The sequence below is a fragment of the Zootermopsis nevadensis genome, unplaced genomic scaffold (genome assembly GCF_977971745.1).
Source record: "Zootermopsis nevadensis isolate Lab colony 2312 unplaced genomic scaffold, Znev_1.0 Znev_ptg000045l, whole genome shotgun sequence".
Taxonomy (NCBI): domain Eukaryota; kingdom Metazoa; phylum Arthropoda; class Insecta; order Blattodea; family Termopsidae; genus Zootermopsis; species Zootermopsis nevadensis.
In genome coordinates, this window is record NW_028259177.1 from 2,429,918 (window position 1) to 2,454,183 (window position 24,266).

At 36.8% G+C, this 24,266-nt stretch overlaps 1 protein-coding gene across 3 annotated transcripts in view; it reads left to right on the forward strand.

Moving 5' to 3' along the window:
* Positions 1-401: 401 nt before the first annotated feature.
* Positions 402-24,266, forward strand: part of LOC147871644 (ryanodine receptor-like) — a 30,319-nt gene continuing 6,454 nt past the window's right edge. Inside the window, exons 1-10 of one of the 3 annotated variants that reach the window (XM_087360561.1) lie at positions 402-772; positions 3,848-4,007; positions 4,721-4,997; positions 5,982-6,179; positions 8,531-8,636; positions 9,429-9,544; positions 10,626-10,814; positions 13,647-13,806; positions 14,125-14,401; positions 17,672-23,951. In XM_087360561.1, coding sequence (XP_087216687.1) covers positions 4,963-4,997; positions 5,982-6,179; positions 8,531-8,636; positions 9,429-9,479 — 390 coding nt within the window. In that variant the 5' untranslated portion in view covers positions 402-772; positions 3,848-4,007; positions 4,721-4,962 and the 3' untranslated portion in view covers positions 9,480-9,544; positions 10,626-10,814; positions 13,647-13,806; positions 14,125-14,401; positions 17,672-23,951. Of the gene's footprint in view, positions 773-3,847; positions 4,008-4,720; positions 4,998-5,981; positions 6,180-8,530; positions 8,637-9,428; positions 9,545-10,625; positions 10,815-13,646; positions 13,807-14,124; positions 14,402-17,671; positions 23,952-24,266 lie in introns of those variants that run through there. The other 2 variants (XM_087360559.1, XM_087360558.1) reach the window with 2 other exon arrangements.

Genomic DNA, 24,266 nt, shown 5'->3' on the forward strand with positions numbered 1-24,266 from the left:
ATGCCCACATTTTCCATGATGATTTGATATCTGAAATGAACTCTTATTACATTGGAGGGAGTGAAATTAAATTTATTACTTCTTCTTACATTCAGAGTTTGTTGTCTTGCTGCTGACCATATGACTGCATCTTGACAATTTATTAGTAAAAATTGTCTACATGATAAGTAAGTCACTGCAAAAGCAGGGAATTGAACCTGATGATGGCCACATTGGGCTGAAAATGCTGTTCTAGAGAAATTACATTGAACTGAGTGTGTGAAAAGTGAGAAAGAAGGAAAACCAAGGAGTGAAATCTCATCAACACTTGTTTCTTTATAGAGCTGAGAAGTCATAAATTAGATCATTTTATAAATACAAATCAAGGAGTGATTTGCTGGGAATAAGAAACTGTCTTCACACTTGTCAGTAGTTACCAGTGCAGGATACAGGTTGCAGCACTTGCCTTGTCCATTAATAAGACCTTCCTTTCTTTGTAACGAGTTTAATGACGCACTCGTGGCTTCAGAACTATCCATATGGTCTTGTGTAATAACCCTGTAGTTAAGAGAGTCTTGGCTTACTTCAAGTCTGTTTCTATTAGGCCTCCAGCGTGGTTATTCAGAAGATGCTGTTGAAGCAGATGAACTTATAATGAATGGACCATCACCAGAACCTTCTGCAAGCAAACTGAAGCATAAACCATCGGGACGTCCGAGGAGAGGCTCACTCTCACGAAACGTCACATACGACAAACTGGAAGATGCACAAATGAATGGTACGTTAGAACGAGGTAGGTATTCGTGGTTATTCTGAAAATAATTAAGAATTGGTTATTAAACGTGGTTAAATTACATGTGCATTTGCAAAGGAAGTCGACTGAATTTCACACTTACTGCGTATATTATCTGATTGAAAAGTATTTGTTGTAACTCAAAATGAAATTATATTATATTACTTTGATGATGTGATGTCTCAGAACAGTACGAGCACATAAAGACATGTTTCAATTTGAAGAATGTGGAACTGCCTTTTGTTGCATGTTTAATATCAAACATATTTCCAGTATGGCACGGTCATAGGCCGAAAGATTGAAAATTTAAATTTATATGCTTTATGATGTTAAGAGAACCGATGTGGTCATTTTATATAAAAAATATTATTTGTAACTAATTGAATTTATTTTAAAAAATTGTCTTTATTTACATAGTTACTGCACGCAACATAAATTAATAATATTTGACTGATGCATTTTAAAAAAGTTTAACCATTGATATTATTGCTTTGTGTAAGTAACGCTGGTTTAAGGCAAATCACTAGATTACAAGAATTGACGTACATGAGAAGAATGTGAGGAGACATTGGTGATTGAAATCGAGATTATTAGGCTGCAGTAATCAAAGAACATACTTAACCATGTGCTGTGATAGTAAAGCTTCACCAGCTGGAAGGAATTTACTTTTGTTGATTCCTGTTTTTCACATCTTTTATTGTTATTTGGCTCTTAATAAGAACTGTTCAAAAAATGTATTTTGGTGATATTTCATATGCGAAATTGTTACTTATTTACCATAATAGGTTTCTGTTCTTTGTTAAACAAATGTGTTTTGTCCTTTTTCATCTGGGTTTTACAACGGTGTACGAGGTTTGACTGTTTTGAAAGTAGGGAAGTGGGTTCAAGCTCTCGTGGCAGTTCGTTCTTAATCCGATCTTTTTTTGTGGTGATGTAACGTCTTTAAGACAAAGTAACTGCTTATGGTTTCCACTGTTGGATGTACTTGTAATGTAAGTCTTCTGGGTTGTGACACCGTGTAGTCTTATAAGTAATTAATAATGTCCCAGGGGAGCATATCACTTGTTAAAGATGGAATTCATACACATTTCTGCCCAGAAGGTGGAGGTGCCATGTTCCTCTGACCCCCTGTAAGACTATATGATTTTATAACCAGATGACTGCATTCCACATCTTTAATACCATGAGAATCTGAAATCTAGGCTGTGCTGTATCAGCAAGCGTCTTGAGGAAGTAGCTTTAGTTTGGAGTTGGAGATGTTAAGAATCTCCAAAATACTATCAATGCTCCCTGCATCCATGCAGTTACGTTGTCCAGAAAGGGGACCTAAATTGTTAGAAAAGTAATTATTGTAATTATATTTTGTTTATTTGAAACATGTTTTAGTACTGAATGTCATTGACACGTATGGTCTAATGGGTGCACAAAAGCAACGTAATTCATTAATGGAACACGTGAATTTTGCTGCCATAGATTATGCATGTTTTCAAGTATGCTATACCTACAACACAATACATGGCTTATTTTATAGAGAATAATAATAATTTGTGCCTGAGATTTGAGTTTTTCATGGCAATGAAGATGGCAGTCATTGTCATAATTTGCATGAAAGTGTGTTAGAAGCCCACAATAATTAAATGTTATATTGTTACTAAAACGTGCTATTAAACAATAAGAGAATGCTTAAAATATTCTCAGAGAAATAATTTGGTTCACATTAAATATTGTTTATATGATAGCTGGGAATATTGTACAATGACGTGACTGTCTCTCTGTGGAACTGTGGCTATTAACTGGACCATTGGCCACCCCCAGATGATACATGAATGAAAATGGAGCATCAGTGAAATGATATTTGCAGGTAAAAACTGGAAAACTCAGGGAAAAACAAGTCTGAATGCCAATTTGTCCCCCATAAATCCCATATAGGCTGCCCTGGGCATGAATGTGAGCTTCACTGGCGAGACGTCAGTGAATTATCACCTGTGCCCTGCCATGCCCGTCTCGGTATCTGCCTTACGTGTTGCATCCAGCACCTCTTCTTATAGAAGACCGTGTGAGGCACAGACCACGTTCGTTAGAGTCACAGTACATGAGACACAGTCCGACGGCGATTTGTCCTGCATGGCTTCAGGTGGGGTGAAATTTGAAAAAAAATTTTGAAATTTTTCCAAAATTTTCGAAAAATCAAAAAACGCTGACAATTGTCTGAAAAGCGCACAAAACCGAAAATTTTTGAAAAATTCCACTTTCAAAATTTTTTCAAAAATATAAAAAATTTGGGTTTTGTGCGCTTTTCAGACAATTTCCAGCGTTCTTTGATTTTTCGAATTTTTTTAAAAAAAATTAATTTTTTTTAAAAAAAATTAAAAAACGCTAGAAAATGTCCAAATAGCGCACAAAACCAAAAAGATTTGAAAAACTCCGCTTTCAAAATTTTTTCCAAAAATTTCAAAATTTTTGGGTTTTGTGCGCTTTTGGGACAATTTCCAGCGTTTTTTGATTTTTCGAAAATTTTTAAAAAATTTGAAATTTTCTATAAAAAAATTAAGAAATCAAAAAACGCTGGAAATTGTCCAAAAAGCGCACAAAACCTAAAAAATTTGAAAAATTCCAGTTTCAAATTTTTTTTCAAAAATTTCAAAAATTTTGGGTTTTGTGCGCTTTTCAGACAATTTCCATCGTCTTTTGATTTTTCGAAAATTTTGAATTTTTTTTTCAAAACTCTCACCAAGGGATGCATGCCAACCTCAGCGAATGCCTCACTATGTCTCTGCCGGACTCGTCCTCGATCCGTGTCTCTCTACTGCTTTCTGTCGCACATTTTGCAACATCTCACAGTTAGAACATCTTGTAGAATAACCTGTCTTGACTGTGACCTATGTAGCAGGTACTTCGAGAGCAAAATTGACAAGTTTATTCGGTTCAGGATGTCTATTTCTTGGCCACCAATATTTCTGAATCTTGTCATTGCTTTTCGATAGGAAGGACAAAGTCAAGGAAATAAGAGCTGAAAGTAGAATTGACATGTAATTGGAACTGACGAATTATTTTAAAATATAAATTTTATCATAGATTCTTCTCTCGTAAACGTGATTCAAGCAATGGTCGTCTGAAGAAGGTAAGAAGTCCAGAACCAGCTGTGGATGGAGATGTCAGTCCTGAGAGAAAACCAGTTGGCATGGGCCGCACTAGTAGACTACATGTGCGGACACCACGAGTGAGGGTCTCGCAGGTGAGCTTCTGTACAATAAGGTTGTAATAAGAGGTACATGAAATATCCATTTGACTTCTATTTAATAAAAGGTTATGTTTTGGAACTGGAAGTAAGCTCTAAGTCCAAATGCTTAAGAACTGATAATGTACTAGGACTGGCTAACTTTTAAGAGGTGTGACAGTTAAGTTTCCAGAATGCCTGCATACATTTTACATTCAGTAGCGAGTGACTAAGCAGCGATATGTGTTTTTTTTGCTGTTGAAGGAAATAAGGCAGTTGTGGATGAAACAGTGGCTTAGTTACGTCTTGGAAGAAAAACTAGTGATAGTTTGTTGGAGCAACACATTTACATCAGGTTTCATGTCAAGTTAAGCAGAAGTACGAGTGTCAACAGAGGCTTCTGGTGATGTTGCTATGGAAAAGTCATTTCAAGATTTTATTTCTCTAAAAAGAAGAATAATGGCTTCCTTATCCATCTTCAGGGCTTGTTACAGACAGTGTTTAATTTTGATATGACAGACTTTAAGACTTTTGTTCCTCTGTGCAGAAATTTCTCATGTACTGTCTCTAATTCTTTTGGCATTCTGCAGTTGGAGGCTAAGCAGAAAAACACTTCCATCTACGGTGTTGCATTTATGCCCTCTTATTCAGTTGTGCGTTACTTCATATTCTGCTAATTTCATTTCAGTAATAAATATAAATTAATTAATGAGTAAACAAATTGCTTTCAGACGGACTTGAAAATTATTCCACCTTCCATCCCAGACAGAAGTCCAAAGGTAATGTCTGTCCCAGCTGTCTCAGGAGCGGAATCTATTGGCAATGAGATATTCGACTCATCAATGAGTACTTCTATGGTGTAAGGATCTTCCCTGGACAGGAACCAACTCATGTGTACGTGGGCTGGGTAGCAACGCAGTATCACTTCTTCAGCAAGGATTTCAATCAGAGTAGTGTCCGCAAGGCTTCTGTTATGATTGTGGATGACCACGACAGAATTATTGAAAGGTGACAACATAATCCTCTGTGTTCTAATTTTCTTGGCACGTTCTGCAATAGCGATGGCTTACGTAATGTTACAAGTAACTATTTAAGTTTATTCCAATTAAAACTGAGCTGTTATGTATACATAATTAAGTTTATAGTCTTTTGAGTTTAGAAACATTGGAATGCTTTTCTTTTTGTAAGGAAAGGTGGTCTTATGTTATTATTACACCGTTTTAGTTCACATGTGTACATCCCACTAATTATTTTAGATTCATTTTGTGATATCACTAAATTTGGTATGTCTGTCATGCAATTAAAAGCCATACCACCTTTATACCCTCTAATTTCCCACAACCAGTAAAGCCATCTTGGCTGCATTACAAACATATGAGGTGGGATTCATTTCCTCGTTCACAAGACTCCTCATTGTTCACTGGTACTAATACTTTTTATCTTTGAAATTATGAAATTTGAAAGCAAACTATTAAGTTTTGTTACAATAGCATTGATCGTCAGAGTCATAAAATGAGTCAGCACTGTAAGGTGATGCAGACAGAAATTTAGTTACAGAATTACAGAATTTTGCACCAACATTTGCATAATTTATTTATATAATCTAGATTGTAGGGCATTTTTCAGATTCCTTCATTATTATTATATGTTTTGTGTGTTGTAACTTTAATACATACTGAGGAGATGGACAGGATTTTCTGTAACTACAAATATACAGCTGGCTCTTCTTAATGTGATACATCATCCAATATTTTTTTCACCTGGCTAAATGCATTAAATTATTTTAATTTTCTATATTCTGACATAAAAGTCTGCAAAACATTATTATTTACCAAAGCAAAATAATGAATGTAATCAGTCACTTTCAGGTCTTATTTTTATACAGTTCCTTCAGAACTTGCAACTACATGTGTCCGTCGGCCAGAACTTTTGCGACCACATGCTTATTAAAATGCACCCTTTAATAAATCATTGTTTCTCTCTTTTTTGCAGTTTCCACCAATGCTTGAAACCTCATCAGTGGGCACGAGTACCTAATCAATCTCTGCAAGTGCATGCCCTGAAGCTGTCAGACATTCGTGGTTGGAGTATGCTGTGTGAAGACGCTGTGTCCGTGTTGGCACTTCACATTCCAGAAGAAGACAGACGCATCGATATTTTGGAATTAATTGAGATGGAACGATTGCTGAGGTAACTGTGAACACCTCGTGACAGACGATAAATATTCATACACACACAATCTTCCTTTCTGTTCACATTCGATACTATGACAGATAAAGGACTTCATGGCATGGAGAAAGGAAACCTGTGATTATATAATGATTCCAAAACCATGCCTAGATGTTAACTACAGCAGTGAAACCATATGATGAAGCTTAGGTTAGGTTTCTCATTCCAACGATTACTTTCGTCAACACTGCATCTCAATACACTCATCTTAGCTCTGGTTCTTTGTATTTAAACTGTTTGAGCCAGGCAGCTAAAGTCAGTATAGTGACTGACTACAGGTTGAATGGTCAAGATTTAATTCCTGACAGTGACTCTGCATTGAGACTATCTGTGGGTCCCACCCGGCTTTCTGTCCAATGGGTACCAGGGGTCGTTTCCCCAGGAGTAAGGCTCGGCCAGGTCGTGACACTGACTACTTGCCTCCGTCTAGTGCCTGAGTTGAGAATGAGTGGGAGCTACACCTCCTCTCACCCCCCCCCTCCCCCAAAGCACCAACATGGCCCCTTAGCAGTTTAGCTTTACTTTTAGTTTTACGAAATGTTTAGTCTAATAGTTTGAAAATACCCCAAGAAAACATTTTCTAAATTTGTCTGTCAAGAAATAACAATCTGAAAGCCGGCGAATTATCTTTCACAACCTACAATTTAGCAGTGAATTTGGTGTCATTAATTTTAGAGCCCGTTACTGCAGTTGAAGGAACTTATGCACTGGAGATGATATTCTTGCAAGTTAACAGAATGGATGAAATACTAAAGCCCCTTGCAGCGTAATTGATTATGGGATGATCACTTTTCAAATTATAGCCTGTACCTCAAAGGAAAAACGTAATAGTCCGCCCAGTGTAACCCAGAAATCTGTAGCAAATAAGAGTCTTATTTGGCTAGAGAGCTCATTGCAGTTTCATTTTAAAGGTGACAGGATTAGAGTTTCGTATGTAGAGAATCTGAGTATAAATATTGTAGTGTACGTGTTTCCGAAATATTTGCTTTGGCTAATTAATATAATAGAATTTCCTGCGAGGCTTTTGTCTTACGGTTTTCATGCCCACACTGTCACTTTGTACGCCGTTCTCTGATACCAGTCCAATTATCGTGCAGCTCATGCCCTCTTGTCTCCATGTGGACCAGAAACAACTATTATATGTCAGGGCCCTTGCGACAGGGTTTCTATGATCTGCTCGTAGCGCTTCACTTGTAATCACATGCTACGACGATGCGAGTAGTTCTTCCTGCTTTGCTCATCCTAATACTTATACAATATTAGTGCCATAATTAAATTTATAATTTTAAACTGTATTTTATAATAGTTTATGTAAACAAATTCTTCTCGTCGTTATTCAGATTATAAATTTTTAAGTGTTGCGTAAGGTTTTTGCGTGCTTGTCTTAAATTCGTTGAATCCCATTCTGCTGTAATTAAAATGAATTTTAATTCTCATCTGTAAATTTTATATCAGTTCTGACATGGTGCTTTATCCTCCTTACGTATTTTTACATACTTGAGACCTACAAATCTTCTTCAAATATTTACGACAACAAATCCGAACACAAGATGGAAGAGAATTCACAGACCCCACAGCAGTAGAATCTTACTTCTGTAGTTTGACTTTGTAGACATTTCGTTGTGTTAAGTGTGCAAATAGGAATTGGAAGCATCACAGCACATAATTATAAAACATTACTTTGCTAATCTTTTAACAGGAAGTTAAGTATGACTTTGAATTATAAGTTATTCAGGGGAAATAAAACATGCAACAGGTTTTGTACGCAGCGTATTCATAATTTGTTTAGGTTACAGAAGCATGTGATACGTGAATGAAAGCTCACATTTTGTGGAATGTATGTGGTCTTCATGTGAACACATGTTCGGTCTGAGATCTTTCAGCCCTGTGGACTCGCTGTAGTCCACAACACATGACCTTTAATCTCCTCAGGAACAGTTTCAACTTTACTTACATTTCCCGAACTGTGTGTGGGTTGGTGCATGATTTTTTGAGGTACCCCCCCCCCCCCCCCCCTTAGGAAGCAGTCGCAGGGATTTTTGTCTGGTGAGGATTTCAACTGAACTATGCCTATGGGCTTTCAGAATGAACAGAATTGGCATTCACCGACTGCGTATTCAGTAAATGTGTTTTGTGAGTGTCAAACTAGTCTTGTGTTTTTCCATATGATTTTTACTTTGTCAGTGTCGAGTCTTAAAAATTTTGTGTTCATCTGTTTGGCCTAATTTGATTGTATATTCATAAGTTACTGTAGTATATGCTTATTAAATTTGAGTTTGGTAATTATCTGAAGTAATGATTTTGTCTTTCAGGGAGGTTTGTAAAAATGAATATATCGTTCCGTTGGGTCCAGAGTTAAAGGAATTATATGAAGATCCTGGAATGGACCATAATCTGCGCTGCATAAAAACAGAATCAGTAAGACCACAGATGAATGTGACAGACATACATTTTTAAATTATTGTAAGAAGAATAGAAAATATTATTAGAATTCTGTTTTGCTAATAAAATGTTGTTAAACTTGTTGTACTCTGTGAAAAAGGAGAAAATATGTACACACACGTGCACGTAAAAACTTTATAATGCTGAATCAGAATTACATTTTTTTTTATATTGGGAAGTTTTATTAAAATTTGTTGGCATTTTCCAATTTTGGTTACAATTTCATTATATTAATGGACACTTTACTGAAAATGAAAATGACTTGGTTGGGAACCCGCGGGCTACCTTCCTGATTCGAATTTATTGAAGTCTGTGATGTGATTGGTTCTTATTCTCGCAGTTACAGTTGAAACCTGTTTGTAGTAAAGCAACAAATTGGATAAAATATTTCTTAAACTGCATTTTTGGTTCCACAGGGTCCCATTTTTATATTAATGATAAAAATTTTAATAAATGATATGTTTGTATCATATGGCCAGTCAGATTGCTTCTAAGTCGAATATTTATGTATTCAATAAATTCAATTAACGATAAAGATTTCCGTCTTCTGGGTTGTTGCGCGTGTAGCCTGGTCGATATTAACCAACGTTTCGGAGGTCAGACTGCCTCCGTCATCAGGGCGATTAAAGATAGTTTTTGTGGGACCGGTTACAAGAGACTACTGTGTATAAATTGTATAAACTTGGGGATTTGTGGAATGGTTTGATACGATTTATTCTTTATAAAGAGCTGTGCGTGTACTAATGAAAATGTTCAATGTTATTTCAGGCCCTTGCTGAAATTGGTGGACCGTTTGTTGATGGTTGGTATGCTGACTGATGAGGATGTTGTTAAGTTGCTGATCATGATTGATCCAGGGACTTGGGATGAATCATTTCAGAAAGGTAATTTTTGTATGTGTATAATAATTTGAGATAAAAGCTGGAAAGAGAGAGCATTTAAGTATTAACCTTTCTTGGCCTTGCATTATGGCTTATGTGCATTCAAGCTGGCCACTAGCATACAACTAAACCATTAATGTTTTAGGTATGACATTTAAATTCCCGTGGTCTACGCACGTGTATATAAAGTGATCCTTGTTACAAAATACAGTGTATTTATTGCATTTTTAAGCATAGAATGTCAAATGAAAGCTCTGTTCTTGAGAATGAACCCATTTACCTGAACGTAAAGTTTTTGTAAAAATCTGTCTTTATATACGTAACTACTTTACATTTATTTTCAGTTATTTCAGGTTTCTTTAGGCCCGAACCCTCAGTTTTGTAGTCGTGTTGTACGACCCGACTGTTCGTGCCTCGACACAGGGTCTGCGAAGTTATTTTTAGACTGAGTTAGCTGTATGAATAACTTTTAATCTTTTCCTGTCAATTCACGATACAGAAATGCCCACATTTTCCATGATGATTTGATATCTGAAATGAACTCTTATCACATTGGAGGGAGTGAAATTAAATTTATTACTTCTTCTTACATTCAGAGTTTGTTGTCCTGCTGCTGACCATATGACTGCATCTTGACAATTTATTAGTAAAAATTGTCTACGTGATAAGTAAGTCACTGCAAAAGCAGGGAATTGAACCTGATGATGGCCACATTGGGCTGAAAATGCTGTTCTAGAGAAATTACATTGAACTGAGTGTGTGAAAAGTGAGAAAGAAGGAAAACCAAGGAGTGAAATCTCATCAACACTTGTTTCTTTATAGAGCTGAGAAGTCATAAATTAGATCATTTTATAAATACAAATCAAGGAGTGATTTGCTGGGAATAAGAAACTGTCTTCACACTTGTCAGTAGTTACCAGTGCAGGATACAGGTTGCAGCACTTGCCTTGTCCATTAATAAGACCTTCCTTTCTTTGTAACGAGTTTAATGACGCACTCGTGGCTTCAGAACTATCCATATGGTCTTGTGTAATAACCCTGTAGTTAAGAGAGTCTTGGCTTACTTCAAGTCTGTTTCTATTAGGCCTCCAGCGTGGTTATTCAGAAGATGCTGTTGAAGCAGATGGACTTATAATGAATGGACCATCACCAGAACCTTCTGCAAGCAAACTGAAGCATAAACCATCGGGACGTCCGAGGAGAGGCTCGCTCTCACGAAACGTCACATACGACAAACTGGAAGATGCACAAATGAATGGTACGTTAGAACGAGGTAGGTATTCGTGGTTATTCTGAAAATAATTAAGAATTGGTTATTAAACGTGGTTAAATTACATGTGCATTTGCAAAGGAAGTCGACTGAATTTCACACTTACTGCGTATATTATCTGATTGAAAAGTATTTGTTGTAACTCAAAATGAAATTATATTATATTACTTTGATGATGTGATGTCTCAGAACAGTACGAGCACATAAAGACATGTTTCAATTTGAAGAATGTGGTACTGCCTTTTGTTGCATGTTTAATATCAAACATATTTCCAGTATGGCACGGTCATAGGCCGAAAGATTGAAAATTTAAATTTATATGCTTTATGATGTTAAGAGAACCGATGTGGTCATTTTATATAAAAAATATTATTTGTAACTAATTGAATTTATTTTAAAAAATTGTCTTTATTTACATAGTTACTGCACGCAACATAAATTAATAATATTTGACTGATGCATTTTAAAAAAGTTTAACCATTGATATTATTGCTTTGTGTAAGTAACGCTGGTTTAAGGCAAATCACTAGATTACAAGAATTGACGTACATGAGAAGAATGTGAGGAGACATTGGTGATTGAAATCGAGATTATTAGGCTGCAGTAATCAAAGAACATACTTAACCATGTGCTGTGATAGTAAAGCTTCACCAGCTGGAAGGAATTTACTTTTGTTGATTCCTGTTTTTCAAATCTTTTATTGTTATTTGGCTCTTAATAAGAACTGTTCAAAAAATGTATTTTTGTGATATTTCACATGCGAAATTGTTACTTATTTACCATAATAGGTTTCTGTTCTTTGTTAAACAAATGTGTTTTGTCCTTTTTCATCTGGGTTTTACAACGATGTACGAGGTTTGACTGTTTTGAAAGTAGGGAAGTGGGTTCAAGCTCTCGTGGCAGTTCGTTCTTAATCCGATCTTTTTTTGTGGTGATGTAACGTCTTTAAGACAAAGTAACTGCTTATGGTTTCCACTGTTGGATGTACTTGTAATGTAAGTCTTCTGGGTTGTGACACCGTGTAGTCTTATAAGTAATTAATAATGTCCCAGGGGAGCATATCACTTGTTAAAGATGGAATTCATACACATTTCTGCCCAGAAGGTGGAGGTGCCATGTTCCTCTGACCCCCTGTAAGACTATATGATTTTATAACCAGATGACTGCATTCCACATCTTTAATACCATGAGAATCTGAAATCTAGGCTGTGCTGTATCAGCAAGCGTCTTGAGGAAGTAGCTTTAGTTTGGAGTTGGAGATGTTAAGAATCTCCAAAATACTATCAATGCTCCCTGCATCCATGCAGTTACGTTGTCCAGAAAGGGGACCTAAATTGTTAGAAAAGTAATTATTGTAATTATATTTTGTTTATTTGAAACATGTTTTAGTACTGAATGTCATTGACACGTATGGTCTAATGGGTGCACAAAAGCAACGTAATTCATTAATGGAACACGTGAATTTTGCTGCCATAGATTATGCATGTTTTCAAGTATGCTATACCTAAAACACAATACATGGCTTATTTTATAGAGAATAATAATAATTTGTGCCTGAGATTTGAGTTTTTCATGGCAATGAAGATGGCAGTCATTGTCATAATTTGCATGAAAGTGTGTTAGAAGCCCACAATAATTAAATGTTATATTGTTAATAAAACGTGCTATTAAACATTAAGAGAATGCTTAAAATATTCTCAGAGAAATAATTTGGTTCACATGAAACAATGTTTATATGATAGCTGGGAATATTGTACAATGACATGACTGTCTCTCTGTGGGACTGTGGCTATTAACTGGACCATTGGCCAACCCCAGATGATACATGAATGAAAATGGAGCGTCAGTGAAATGATATTTGCAGGTAAAAACTGGAAAACTCAGGGAAAAACAAGTCCGAATGCAAATTTGTCCCCCACAAATCCCATATAGGCTGCCCTGGGCATGAACGTGAGCTTTACTGGTGAGAAGTCAGTGAATTATCACCTGTGCCCTGCCATGCCCGTCTCGGTATCTGCCTTACGTGTTGCATCCAGCATCTCGGCTTATAGAGACCGTGTGAGGCACAGACCGCGTTTGTTAGAGTCACAGTACATCAGACACAGTCCGACGGCGATCTGTCCTGCATGGCATCAGGTGGGGTGAAATTTGAAAAAAAAAATTGAAATTTCTTCAAAATTTTCGAAAAATCAAAAAACGCTGGAAATTGTCCAAAGAGCGCACAAAACCGAAAATTTTTGAAAAATTCCACTTTCAAAATTTTTGGGTTTTGTGCGCTTTTCAGACAATTTCCATCGTTTTTTGATTTTTCGAAAATTTTTAAAAATTTTAAATTTTTTAAAAAAAATCAAAAAACGCACAAAACCAAAATTTTTTGAAAAATTCCACTTTCAAAATTTTTTCAAAAATTTTGGGTTTTTTGCGCTTTTCAGACAATTACCATCGTTTCTTGATTTTTCGAAAATTTTGAAATTTTTTTCAGAACTCTCACCAAGGGATGCATGCCAACCTCGGCGAATGCCTCACTATGTCTCTGCCGGACTCGTCCTCGATCCGTGTCTCTCTACTGCTTTCTGTCGCACATTTTGCAACATCTCACAGTTAGAACATCTCGTAGAATAACCTGTCTTGACTGTGACCTATGTAGCAGGTACTTCGAGAGCAACATTGACAAGTTTATTCGGTTCAGGATGTCTATTTCTTGTCCACCAATATTTCTGAATCTTGTCATTGCTTTTCGATAGGAAGGACAAAGTCAAGGAAATAAGAGCTGAAAGTAGAATTGACATGTAATTGGAACTGTCGAATTATTTTAAAATATAAATTTTATCATAGATTCTTCTCTCGTAAACGTGATTCAAGCAATGGTCGTCTGAAGAAGGGAAGAACTCCAGAACCAGCTGTGGATGGAGACGTCAGTCCCGAGAGAAAACCAGTTGGCATGGGCCGCACTAGTAGACTACATGTGCGGACACCACGAGCGAGGGTCTCGCAGGTGAGCTTCTATACAATAAGGTTGTAATAAGTGGTACATGAAATATCCATTCGACTTCTATTTAATAAAAGGTTATGTTTTGGCTTCCTTATCCATCTTCAGGGCTTGTTACATTCAGTGTTTAATTTTGATATGACAGACTTTAAGACTTTTGTTCCTCTGTGCAGAAATTTCTCATGTACTGTCTCTAATTCTTTTGGCATTCTGCAGTTGGGGGCTAAGCTGCCCTCTTATTCAGTTGTGCCTTACTTCATATTCTGCTAATTTTATTTCAGTAATAAATATAAATTAATTAACGAGTAAACAAATTGCTTTCAGACGGACTTGAAAATTATTCCACCTACCATCCGAGACAGAAGTCCAAAGGTAATGTCTGTCCCAGCTGTCTCAGGAGTGGAATCTATTGGCAACGAGATATTCGACTCATCAACGAGTACTTCTATGGTGTAAGGATCTTCCCTGGACAGGACCCAACTCATGTGTACGTGGGCTGGGTAACAACGCAGTATCACTTCTTCAGCAAGGATTTCAATCAGAGTAGTGTCCGCAAGGCTTCTGTTATGATTGTGGATCACCATGACAGAATTATTGAAAGGTGACAACATAATCCTCTGTGTTCTAATTTTCTTGCCTCGTTCTGCAATAGCGATGGCTTACGTAACGTTACAAGTAACTATTTAAGTTTATTCCAATTAAAACTGAGCTCTTACGTATACGTAATTAAGTTTATGGTCTTTTGAATTTATAAACATTGGAATGCCTTTTTTAGCCTGATTTTCTTTTTTTATGTTATTATTACACCGTTTTAGTTCACATGTGTACATCCCACTAATTATTTTAGATTCATTTTGTGATATCACTAAATTTGGTATGTCTGTCGTGCAATTAAAAGCCGTACCACCTTTATACCCTCTAATTTCCCACAACCAGTAATGCCATCTTGGCTGCATTACAAACATATGAGGTGGGATTCATTTCCTCGTTCACAAGACTCCTCCTCATTGTTCACTGGTATTAATACTTTTTATCTTTGAAATTATGAAATTTGAAAGCAAACTATTAAGTTTTGTTACGATAGCATCGATCGTCAGAGTTGCTACGTGGTCCGAGCTGACGAACTCTACAATGAAGTAACTCATGATTCATCAGGCAAAGGGGCATCAGAGGGAATGTTTGTTGGTTGCTTTGTTGACACAGCAGGGACAGGGAATTTAAATTACCATATTATAGGCTGCCGGCCTGACTTCATTCTGGGGTTAGTGGCTTGGTTAGGTTGCTAGGGCAACATGCAGCCAGCTGGATCATGTGTAAGAGAGGAATTATGGCTTGATACATTACTGTTACGTGCAGTCCGTGGCAATATCATGTGCTTTGGTACAGTGACAGTATTAACAGAAAGTTTGTTTTAACAATTAATAACAAAAAAGTAGATGTTTGATGTATTACAGTTTCACACTTACGATTTCCCTTCATTTCCATAACAAATAAGGACATTTATTATTTCAGTAGAGTTTATTTTAAGAAAATTTGGGCAAAGTATAAGTATGTTTAAAATTATGATTGGAAATTGCTCATTCTCATAATCTAATCTGAAATTATCAAAATCTAGCTTTATGTAGAGAAAGAAGGATTTTATTTCTCTTAGTAATGAAATTGTTTGGCGTATGATACTTCTTTAATGTTCCGACGTGTAGTGTTTTCTAGCGTAGTATAAAAAGTATAAAATGTTGGTCCATTTACAGTATTTTTCTCCCTTATTATGTGGTTTGGGGTGAGACATCCAGAAACAAAATGGTGTCCCGGTGAGGTTGCCAAGATTGCAGCAGAAATTAATTACGTTTTTTTAAGGGAAATTGAAATATTTAATAAATTTTGTAACTATAACTCCCTTAACCTTTTAAGTGCTAGTTTAAATCTGTGTATCTCCAACTGGACCAATTTAAAACCAACAGTGTTATGCTATGCTGTGCATGTGTTTTGATAAAACAGCGTACGTCTCTTAAAAACCCATACAGGACGCTGAAGTAAAATACGCATTGATCGGGAAATTGTACTTTGTAACTTAGAACATTTCTCAAGATATTGTTCACAAGAATTCTTATAATTGGAAGGAATGTTACACGTATATTATGCTATTATTAGATTCATATTCTGAAAAAAATATTGTGAATTTATTGATGTGTTTAGTGGGAAATGTGAACGTACTGTGTAAACTTCTCTTCTCCTATGTTGTTTTGATAGATGGAACCTGAAACATCTTTGTGGAAGCGACGAGCATGGGGCATGTTATACCACACGTTAGGTTAGGTTAGGTGTATATACACTTGTTGCTTTTAAGAAGTATCAAGTTTTAAGTCACATTACCAATTTCAAGTGATTATTATTATTATTCAGTGTGCTGTCTTACGACAGGTCCATTGCTCTTCCCAAAAAGAGCTCTCCAGTTGTCCCTATTCTCGGCTTTTCGCTTTAATTCCTGGAACGTCATCTTCTTTCCTTGTTTAAGGTCGTCGGTTAGCTGTATCAGTCTTCTTCCCAGTCCTCGCTTTCCTTCAACCTGGCCTTCGATGATATCACTCAGTAACCCATTCCTTCTCATATGTCCCAGCCAGTTAGCTTTCCTTCGTGTAATCGCCTGCAGAATGCTTCTTTGCTCGTTGACTCTCCTCAATACTTCTTCGTTGGTCACTCGATCCGTCCACCTGATCTTCTCTATTCTTCTCCAACACCACATTTCGAAACTCTCCAGGTATTTCTGTTCCTTCTTCCTGAGTGTCCAAGTCTCTGCTCCATACAGCGCGACACTCCATACGTAACACTTCACTAGTTTCTTCTTCATCTCCAAGCCCAACTTGCTAGTCAGAAGTATCCTCTTCTTGACGAAACCTGCCTTGGCCATGGCTATCCTTGCTTTTACTTCCTTGGTGCATAGGGCATCCGTCGTGACTATGCTTCCCAAGTACTTGAAATGCTCCACATTCTCCAGCCGTTGGTTTCCAACTACAACGTTCAATGGTTCTGCTCTCGGTGCCATCCTCATTACCTTTGATTTTTCAATGTTGATTTCCATTCCATACTCTCTACCTGTCTCCACTAACTTGTCCATCATGTTCTCTAATTCCTCGTCTTCCTTCGCCAATACTACCAGGTCGTCTGCATACTTTACAGTAGTTATCACTCTTCCTCCAATTTTGAAGTCTCCAGAGCTTCCTTGGCAAGCCATTCCCCGTACAGGTTAAAAAGCAGCATCCCTGTCTTACACCTCTACCTATCTCAACGCTGTTGGTGTCTCCTGAGCCCAGTCTCACTTTGACTTTTTGCTGCATGTACAGGTTTTCGATTAGTCTTCTATTTCAAGTGATATGCTGCATAAAATGAGTCGGCACTGTAATGAGATGCGGACAGAAATTTAGTTACAGAACAAAACCAAGTACAGAATTTTGCACCAACATTTGCATAATTTATTTATATAATCTAGATTGTAGGGCATTTTTCAGATTCCTTCATTATTATTATATGTTTTGTGTGTTGTTACTTTAATACATACTGAGGAGATGGACAGGATTTTCTGTAACTACAAATATACAGCTGGCTCTTCTTAATGCGATATTTGACAGATACATCATCCAATATTTTTTTTCACCTGGCTAAATGCGTTAAATTATTTTAATTTTCTATATTCTGACATAAAAGTCTGCAAAACATTATTATTTACCAAAGCAAAATAATGAATGTAATCAGTCACTTTCAGGTCTTATTTTTATACAGTTCCTTCAGAACATGTGTCCGTCGGCCAGAACTTTTGTGACCACAAGCTTATTAAAACGCACCCTTTAATAAATCATTGTTTCTCTTTTTCTTACAGTTTCCACCAAGACTTAAAACCTCATCAGTGGGCACGAGTACCTAATCAATCTCTGCAAGTGCACGCCCTGAAGCTGTCAGACATTCGTGGTTGGAGTACGCTGTGTTCGTGTTGGCACTTCACATTCCAGAAGAAGACAGACGCATCGATATTTTGGAATTAATTGAGATGGAACGAATGCTGAGGTAAATGTGAACACCTCGTGACAGACGATAAATATTCATGATACAGGACACACACGATCTTCCTTTCTGTTCACATTCAATACTATGACAGATAAGGGGTACCAGGGGTCCTTTCCCCAGGAGTAAGTCGCGGCCAGGTCGTGACACTGACTACTTGCCTCCGTCTAGTGCCTGAGTTGAGAACGAGTGGGAGCTACACCTCCTCTCCCCCCAAGCACCCTCATGGCCCGTAGCAATTTAACTTTACTTTTAGTTTTACAAAATGTTTAGTCTAAGGGCCAGCGCACACGTAAGACTTAACCGTCGGCTGACTGTTCTGTCGTTGTCGGCTGAAGCATACGACCCATAAACGACACGACAGTTCAGTCCATGAGCATGGGTACACGTACGACTAAACAGTCGTTCTTTTGTTCCACATTCTTCTCTCTATGCTCGCCGAGTACAGACGTCAGGAATGTTGCAAGAAGAGAATATCGAAGAATTAATTGAAGAGGTGTCTTTATGACAAAAAATTAAAAGATTATGCAAACATCAATGTTAAAAGAGTACTTTGGCAAGAGATTTGTTCAGTTGTGCCAGTCTTTCTTTAGGTGAAATAGCGAGACGCATATCCGTATCTTGATAGGTTATACTCGGTCTCAGCAATAATAGAACGTCATCAAAACTTTGTGTACTCGTGCGAAAATATGAAAAGAATTTTGCATGATAATTCCGTAATGTTTTATACATAGTATGGAATTTTCCTTTGAACAGTCTCTCACTGTATAATGGATGCACCCAGTAATTCCTTTTCCTCCTTTTATTGAGGCGAATCACAGGTGCACGTACTATAGCAGTTTCAACAAAATCCATGTTTGACAATCGTCTACTGTCTGCAAATGCTCTTACGAAATGAAAGGCAGAACAACTGAAAAGTCGTTCGTCTGCGCGCTTTCATATAATTCGAAGGGCCAACGACAGTTGGTAGACAGAAAAGTCCGGGGTTGTCGGTAGAGGTAACCGACTGCCAGTCGTGTTGTAACTGTGCGCATCTCCATATGTTCTTAATATGCCATGCAACTGTCATTTGGGATGTCATGAAATTGGTATGAAGAACTAAAATATTAACACCAGTAAATGTCTTGTTACATTCCAAGGTTTTATAAAATATTCTGAAAATGTCCTAACATTTACTGCCATCACCATTTGCCAGAATATGTCTGAACACAACTTTCCTGAAACAATACAAGTTGTGAGACCTTCGAATGGTACATCCCACTCATTCATGTCATGGAAAGAAGGGAGCTCTTTGGTAACATTTTGAAAAGTACGAATTTGCACCTTTAAAATACAGAAGTGATGAAGCCATCTTCATTCACAAATACGACTTACCGTCAATTTACTGGTCAGAGCTTGTTTCCTGTAATTGCTATTACACGGTAACATTTTCATCCAGTTATAACTTACAGGGTCAACACTAGTCCATTCGATTTATAATTCATTAGTCCCACGAAAGCATTCAATGAGTTTCAGTCCTAGTGCCACCTAGCCATCCTGCTTACTGCAAACACATGTCAATGACGTATACACACTTAAAATGTAAACCACTTACTTCACACATGTGTGCATCGCACCGAAACATCAGTTGACAACTGGCCACCTTTCTGCTTGCAATCCGTAATCCACAACACAGACTGATTCACACGAAGCACATTAATTAAGCTTAACCACGGGTGACAGCAAACAACACGCCGTCGTATAAAAACACACACAAAATGTTCTGCTATAGCTCGTGAACTTCGAAAACGCATAAAAGCTGTCAAATACGATCTAGTAATCTCAGAGGAGATTATAAATGTTAATTCAGATATCGTCATATCAAAATCAATATTCGTTCCTTCAGATTATTTCACTTATCATTACCTAGAATCTAGCATACGAGTGTACTCTTACACACAAGTCTTTCATTTACCTGTAATCATAACCAAGACGTTCGCGTGCGACATTTACTGGCAACATATAAACCACTATCTACTGGAAATATCATGAACTACAACTGTCATACTGGACAATTACTGAACTTTGTACAGCTACGTCGATAAAGCAGGGATCTATCCGTTATTCCAGAATTATAAAAAAATTTAAGATACGAATAAACGGGTGGTGGGTTAAGTGGTAAAAGTTTTTAAAGTCAAGTTTTAAAGAAAGGAAAAACAAATTTTGTAGATTCCCCACAAACCAGTCTTTTTTTTATTATTTTCAAAAAAAAAGACACATGTTTATACAATTTATTCAGGTACATAATTTTTGAAGTACTAATTTTGCTAACTACAGATAACAGGAAACAATTAGCACATTTCGGTTTTACATGTATCCTTTCCCACAATGAAGAGTTACGTTACATCCCTTTAATCAACATTACTACCTGTAAAGTTTCGTATTCACACGTGAGAAACAGTCACACATAAACCTATATTAAACAAGCTCCTTTTTCAGTGTCTTCAATAGCATTTGGAAGACAATACCACTTTTTCATTGTAAAGAAGGTTCCTATAAATTAATTAAATACTTAACAAAACTAGATTAAGAAGGTCCATTAGGTCGCTTTTCTTATCCTTGCTAACTGCTAAAGGCCCTGTGTAAGGAAAAAATGGGGTTAAGCCACTCAGAACCTCTTTCTGAATGCCTCTAACACAGTGCCAAACTCTACATTTTCAACCAGGGAGTCCTTATATCACAACATGCCTACAACCTTGGTGAAGCGTAAACATACATTTCTTTTCCACACCATCTATTTTGCCCAAAATTATTAAATAACTTTGTCAGAATATTATTCTGAAAAAGTTCTGAGAAATGGAAGAAGTCTCTGTCATCTCGGTAACTTTGAAAGGGATTTTCTTTCCTGCCCTTCTCATTAATTGCATATAAATGTGTGGATCAACAATTGCAGTGTTTATTATCTTCTGCATTTCTATCTGAGAACGGTCCATATATTTACTCCATATATGTGTGCTAAGAGGAATTTGGTGTCAACAGATTTTAAAGATTACTTAGCTTCATAATCAACCACCATGTAGCTACTTTTGGTTTGTCCTCCACATGTATCATATTGCATATACTTAGCAGATGTTTAGCAACGCAACATTCTATTGATTTATCTCTCTGCCGTTTCCTCACTCCATATGTAGCGGTATGCCTGACCATTTTTGCAGTTGTGGAATTAAAGTTAGAAGTCCATAAAAATTGTTTGTTATTGATTATCAAATGCCAAATTGACTTTATTTTTATATTTGACAGCAGCCGCCCTATCTCTAGCTTTTGACAGGCAAATAGCATCAGGAAGACTGTGTTGTTAAATCCTTCTTCTCCTTTCACAAAGAGACAGAGGCTTACTCACTCCTACTTCCTATTACTGAAGTGAGTGTCCTTTTTCAGTATTTTCTGGAGATTTTATGGTCACCTTCAGTTCACAGAAATAGGACTTATGAAGGCCCTTGCTGTGGAATAGCCGGTATTGACAAGGACCATGTAACTTGCCTCTTGAATAAACACATACAGATTTTACATTCTTCCTTTGGCAGATGGAAAGTGCATGAAGTGTCTGTTCATGATATATCAATATTAACAATTAAAACGAACATTATTGTAAATATAATCAATTGATTTTATCACAGTGGAACAAGTTCAACATAAGAAATCTATACTAATCATGGAAATCATCAAGCATATAAACAAAACAATATTAAACTTCACTTCTGTGGCTAACAACAAAGTGAAAAGAATCACGTATTTTTGGTGCCAAACATTATAACAAAACTTCTGTTGCACCAAATTATGCCACTAATTGTTTATTGTCTACTATAATAACAATAATAATAGATTTCCTTAAATGAACTGTAATATACCATTATTTCTCTATGTTGTATTTAAATATATAGAAATACACAAGCCTTTATATATGTCCAAACAACAATGTATCGAAAGAAACAATTATTCTTGAGATGCTGAAGTCAGTCACAGCAAATATATATTTTACGTACAAGGGTATCAACAACAACAGTAATATTTGAGTAAAAGGGTACATGTAGACTTACGGCTCCTTGGCTCATGGAATGATTTTTGAAATGAAAAATTAACTTATAGCCCTGCATCAAAGTGACAAAATACCACTATGTTTTGGAAGATGTCGACATATCAAGATTAGCTCCTTCTGATGTAGGTACACCCGAGGATAGGCGATGAGCCACATCCCAAAAATAGTGGTTTTTCTGAGGAAGTATAATGACGATTGAAAGGTCCAAAAATTTTAAATTACTAAGTAGACACCATCGTCAACAACATTATAGATGAAGTACTTTATATGTTTTCACAATTCCAGACAAATGGGCAAGAGATAACAGGCATACACCATGATGACAGTCACATTTCAAAACTGTTGTTCATTTCGCTCATTCTTTAAGGTGGGCTTTTATTAGCTATATTTTGCCTTGTACAATGAGCCTTAAATATTCTCACTCATTGCTTGATTTTGGGCATGAACATCACAATATTCATCTTCTCATCAAAGAATGGGGCCTTTCACAGTCTCATGGATGACTATGGCATGATTCCATTTGCATCCTGAACAAGTGTCAGAGAATTTCTCAGTCATTGACTGACTGCAGATTGGAACTATAGCTTGCAAAACAGAGCGAGACGAGACGAGAGTATAGTTCGCTGGTAGTTATCATAAGTGCTCATCAAGCATATTAAATTTATGAAGAACATGTACAGATGCAAACAAAGTCAACTGACAGTCAATATAAAATTGGGAAAAAAAGTACAGCAGCTCTGCTACACGCCATGTAGGATGCTTGCAGGGAGAGGAGGTATAGCTCCTACGCATTCTTGACCTCGGCACTAGATGAGGGTGAGTGGTCAGCATCGAACTCCGGCTGCGCTTTACCCCCAGGAAAGGACCCTGGTACCCACTGGATAGGAAGCTGGGTGGACCCCAGAGCTGGTCTGCATGCACAGGCTACGGGAAAAATCTTCTGCCTCCGTCAGGGACTGAACTCCAGTCATCCATCCCGTAGTCACTACACTGACTGAGCTATCCAGGCTCCAAAAATTTTGGATAAACTTAAAACTAAAATTGTCAATTACAATCCTACTTTCTGTATTTTATAGGGAAACAAAGGTTTATAGTATAATGCCCATTTTTCTCCCTCATAATAACTCTTGAATCAACTGCTGGATTTTTATAAAGCCTGGTATGAACATCAACCCACTAGAGGCTTTCACTGTCGTACTTTTTAATTTTCTACCATAAATAACCCACTCTGTGTGATAACAAATCCTCAAAAATATATAATAGACAATAATTTGGCTATAGAAGGAGCACAAAAATCTATATTCAGCCATTAGCTTGATGTCAATAACTAATATACCATACTTACTTACCTACTTACTCCAATGAGCCGAGTCCTTCCTGAGAAGCCAACAGTTGCTCAGCCACTCACGAAATTTCCTAATAAATATACCACTGGTGCTTCAACTGTGAGCTTTTATAGGGAAACTGTTTATATGTTAACAATTATAAAGAGAAGGTATGAAACTTTGAGTTAATATCAGTAAAATTTAATGCAGTTAGAATTTGTACTAGTGGAAATTATACACAGAAAGGGACAGTTATTAATGTTCACGTTTTCCTAATCAGTGGTGGCAAAGGAAGTGGGTGTTGTCGGCAACAGCATTGTGCATGTAGTGGCCCTGTGTGCCTCACACATGTACTTATATAAAATTCCTTTTCTCCTTATACTGTTGCTGTAGTTTGTCTTATAAATGTACTTTTATCTGAGACCAAAACAATGAAGAAGGTACTGAGCAAGTTTTTGATAAATTAAAGAAGAGAAATGTAAATTTTTAAATTCCTTCCATTCCTTGACAGAAGATGGATTGTGTACTATCTGAACACATTAGTTACCCTTTTCTTAATGTTTCTGTGTAGCTGGCAGCTTGTATCAATCTTCATCAACAATGACATATTTCTCCATTTGCATGAATCAAGTAAGTCGTTCTAGAGAGGTAGTTTTCACATCATTAAAATTATAATAAATGAAATCACCTCAAATGTCTTACATGCATTTTTTTAAGGAACCTCATTAATCATTCTCACCCAGGGCAAAATGATTGGCCCCCACCGCCACTGTCTTTAACAGTACTGTACTGATTAAAGCTCTTAAAGAAAAATATATATTAAGACATTAAAAAAATTAAATCCGTGGCATAACAGCTCCAGAGAGCCAAAGCCGACTAGCTTGACTGCTGGCCTCATGTTCACATGCCTAAGCAGAGTTGAACGATCATCCAACCAGATATAGGGTGACGTGTGGTCAGCACGACGAACCCCCAGCCATTGCTAGCTTTCCTGACCGGATTACGCTACTCAT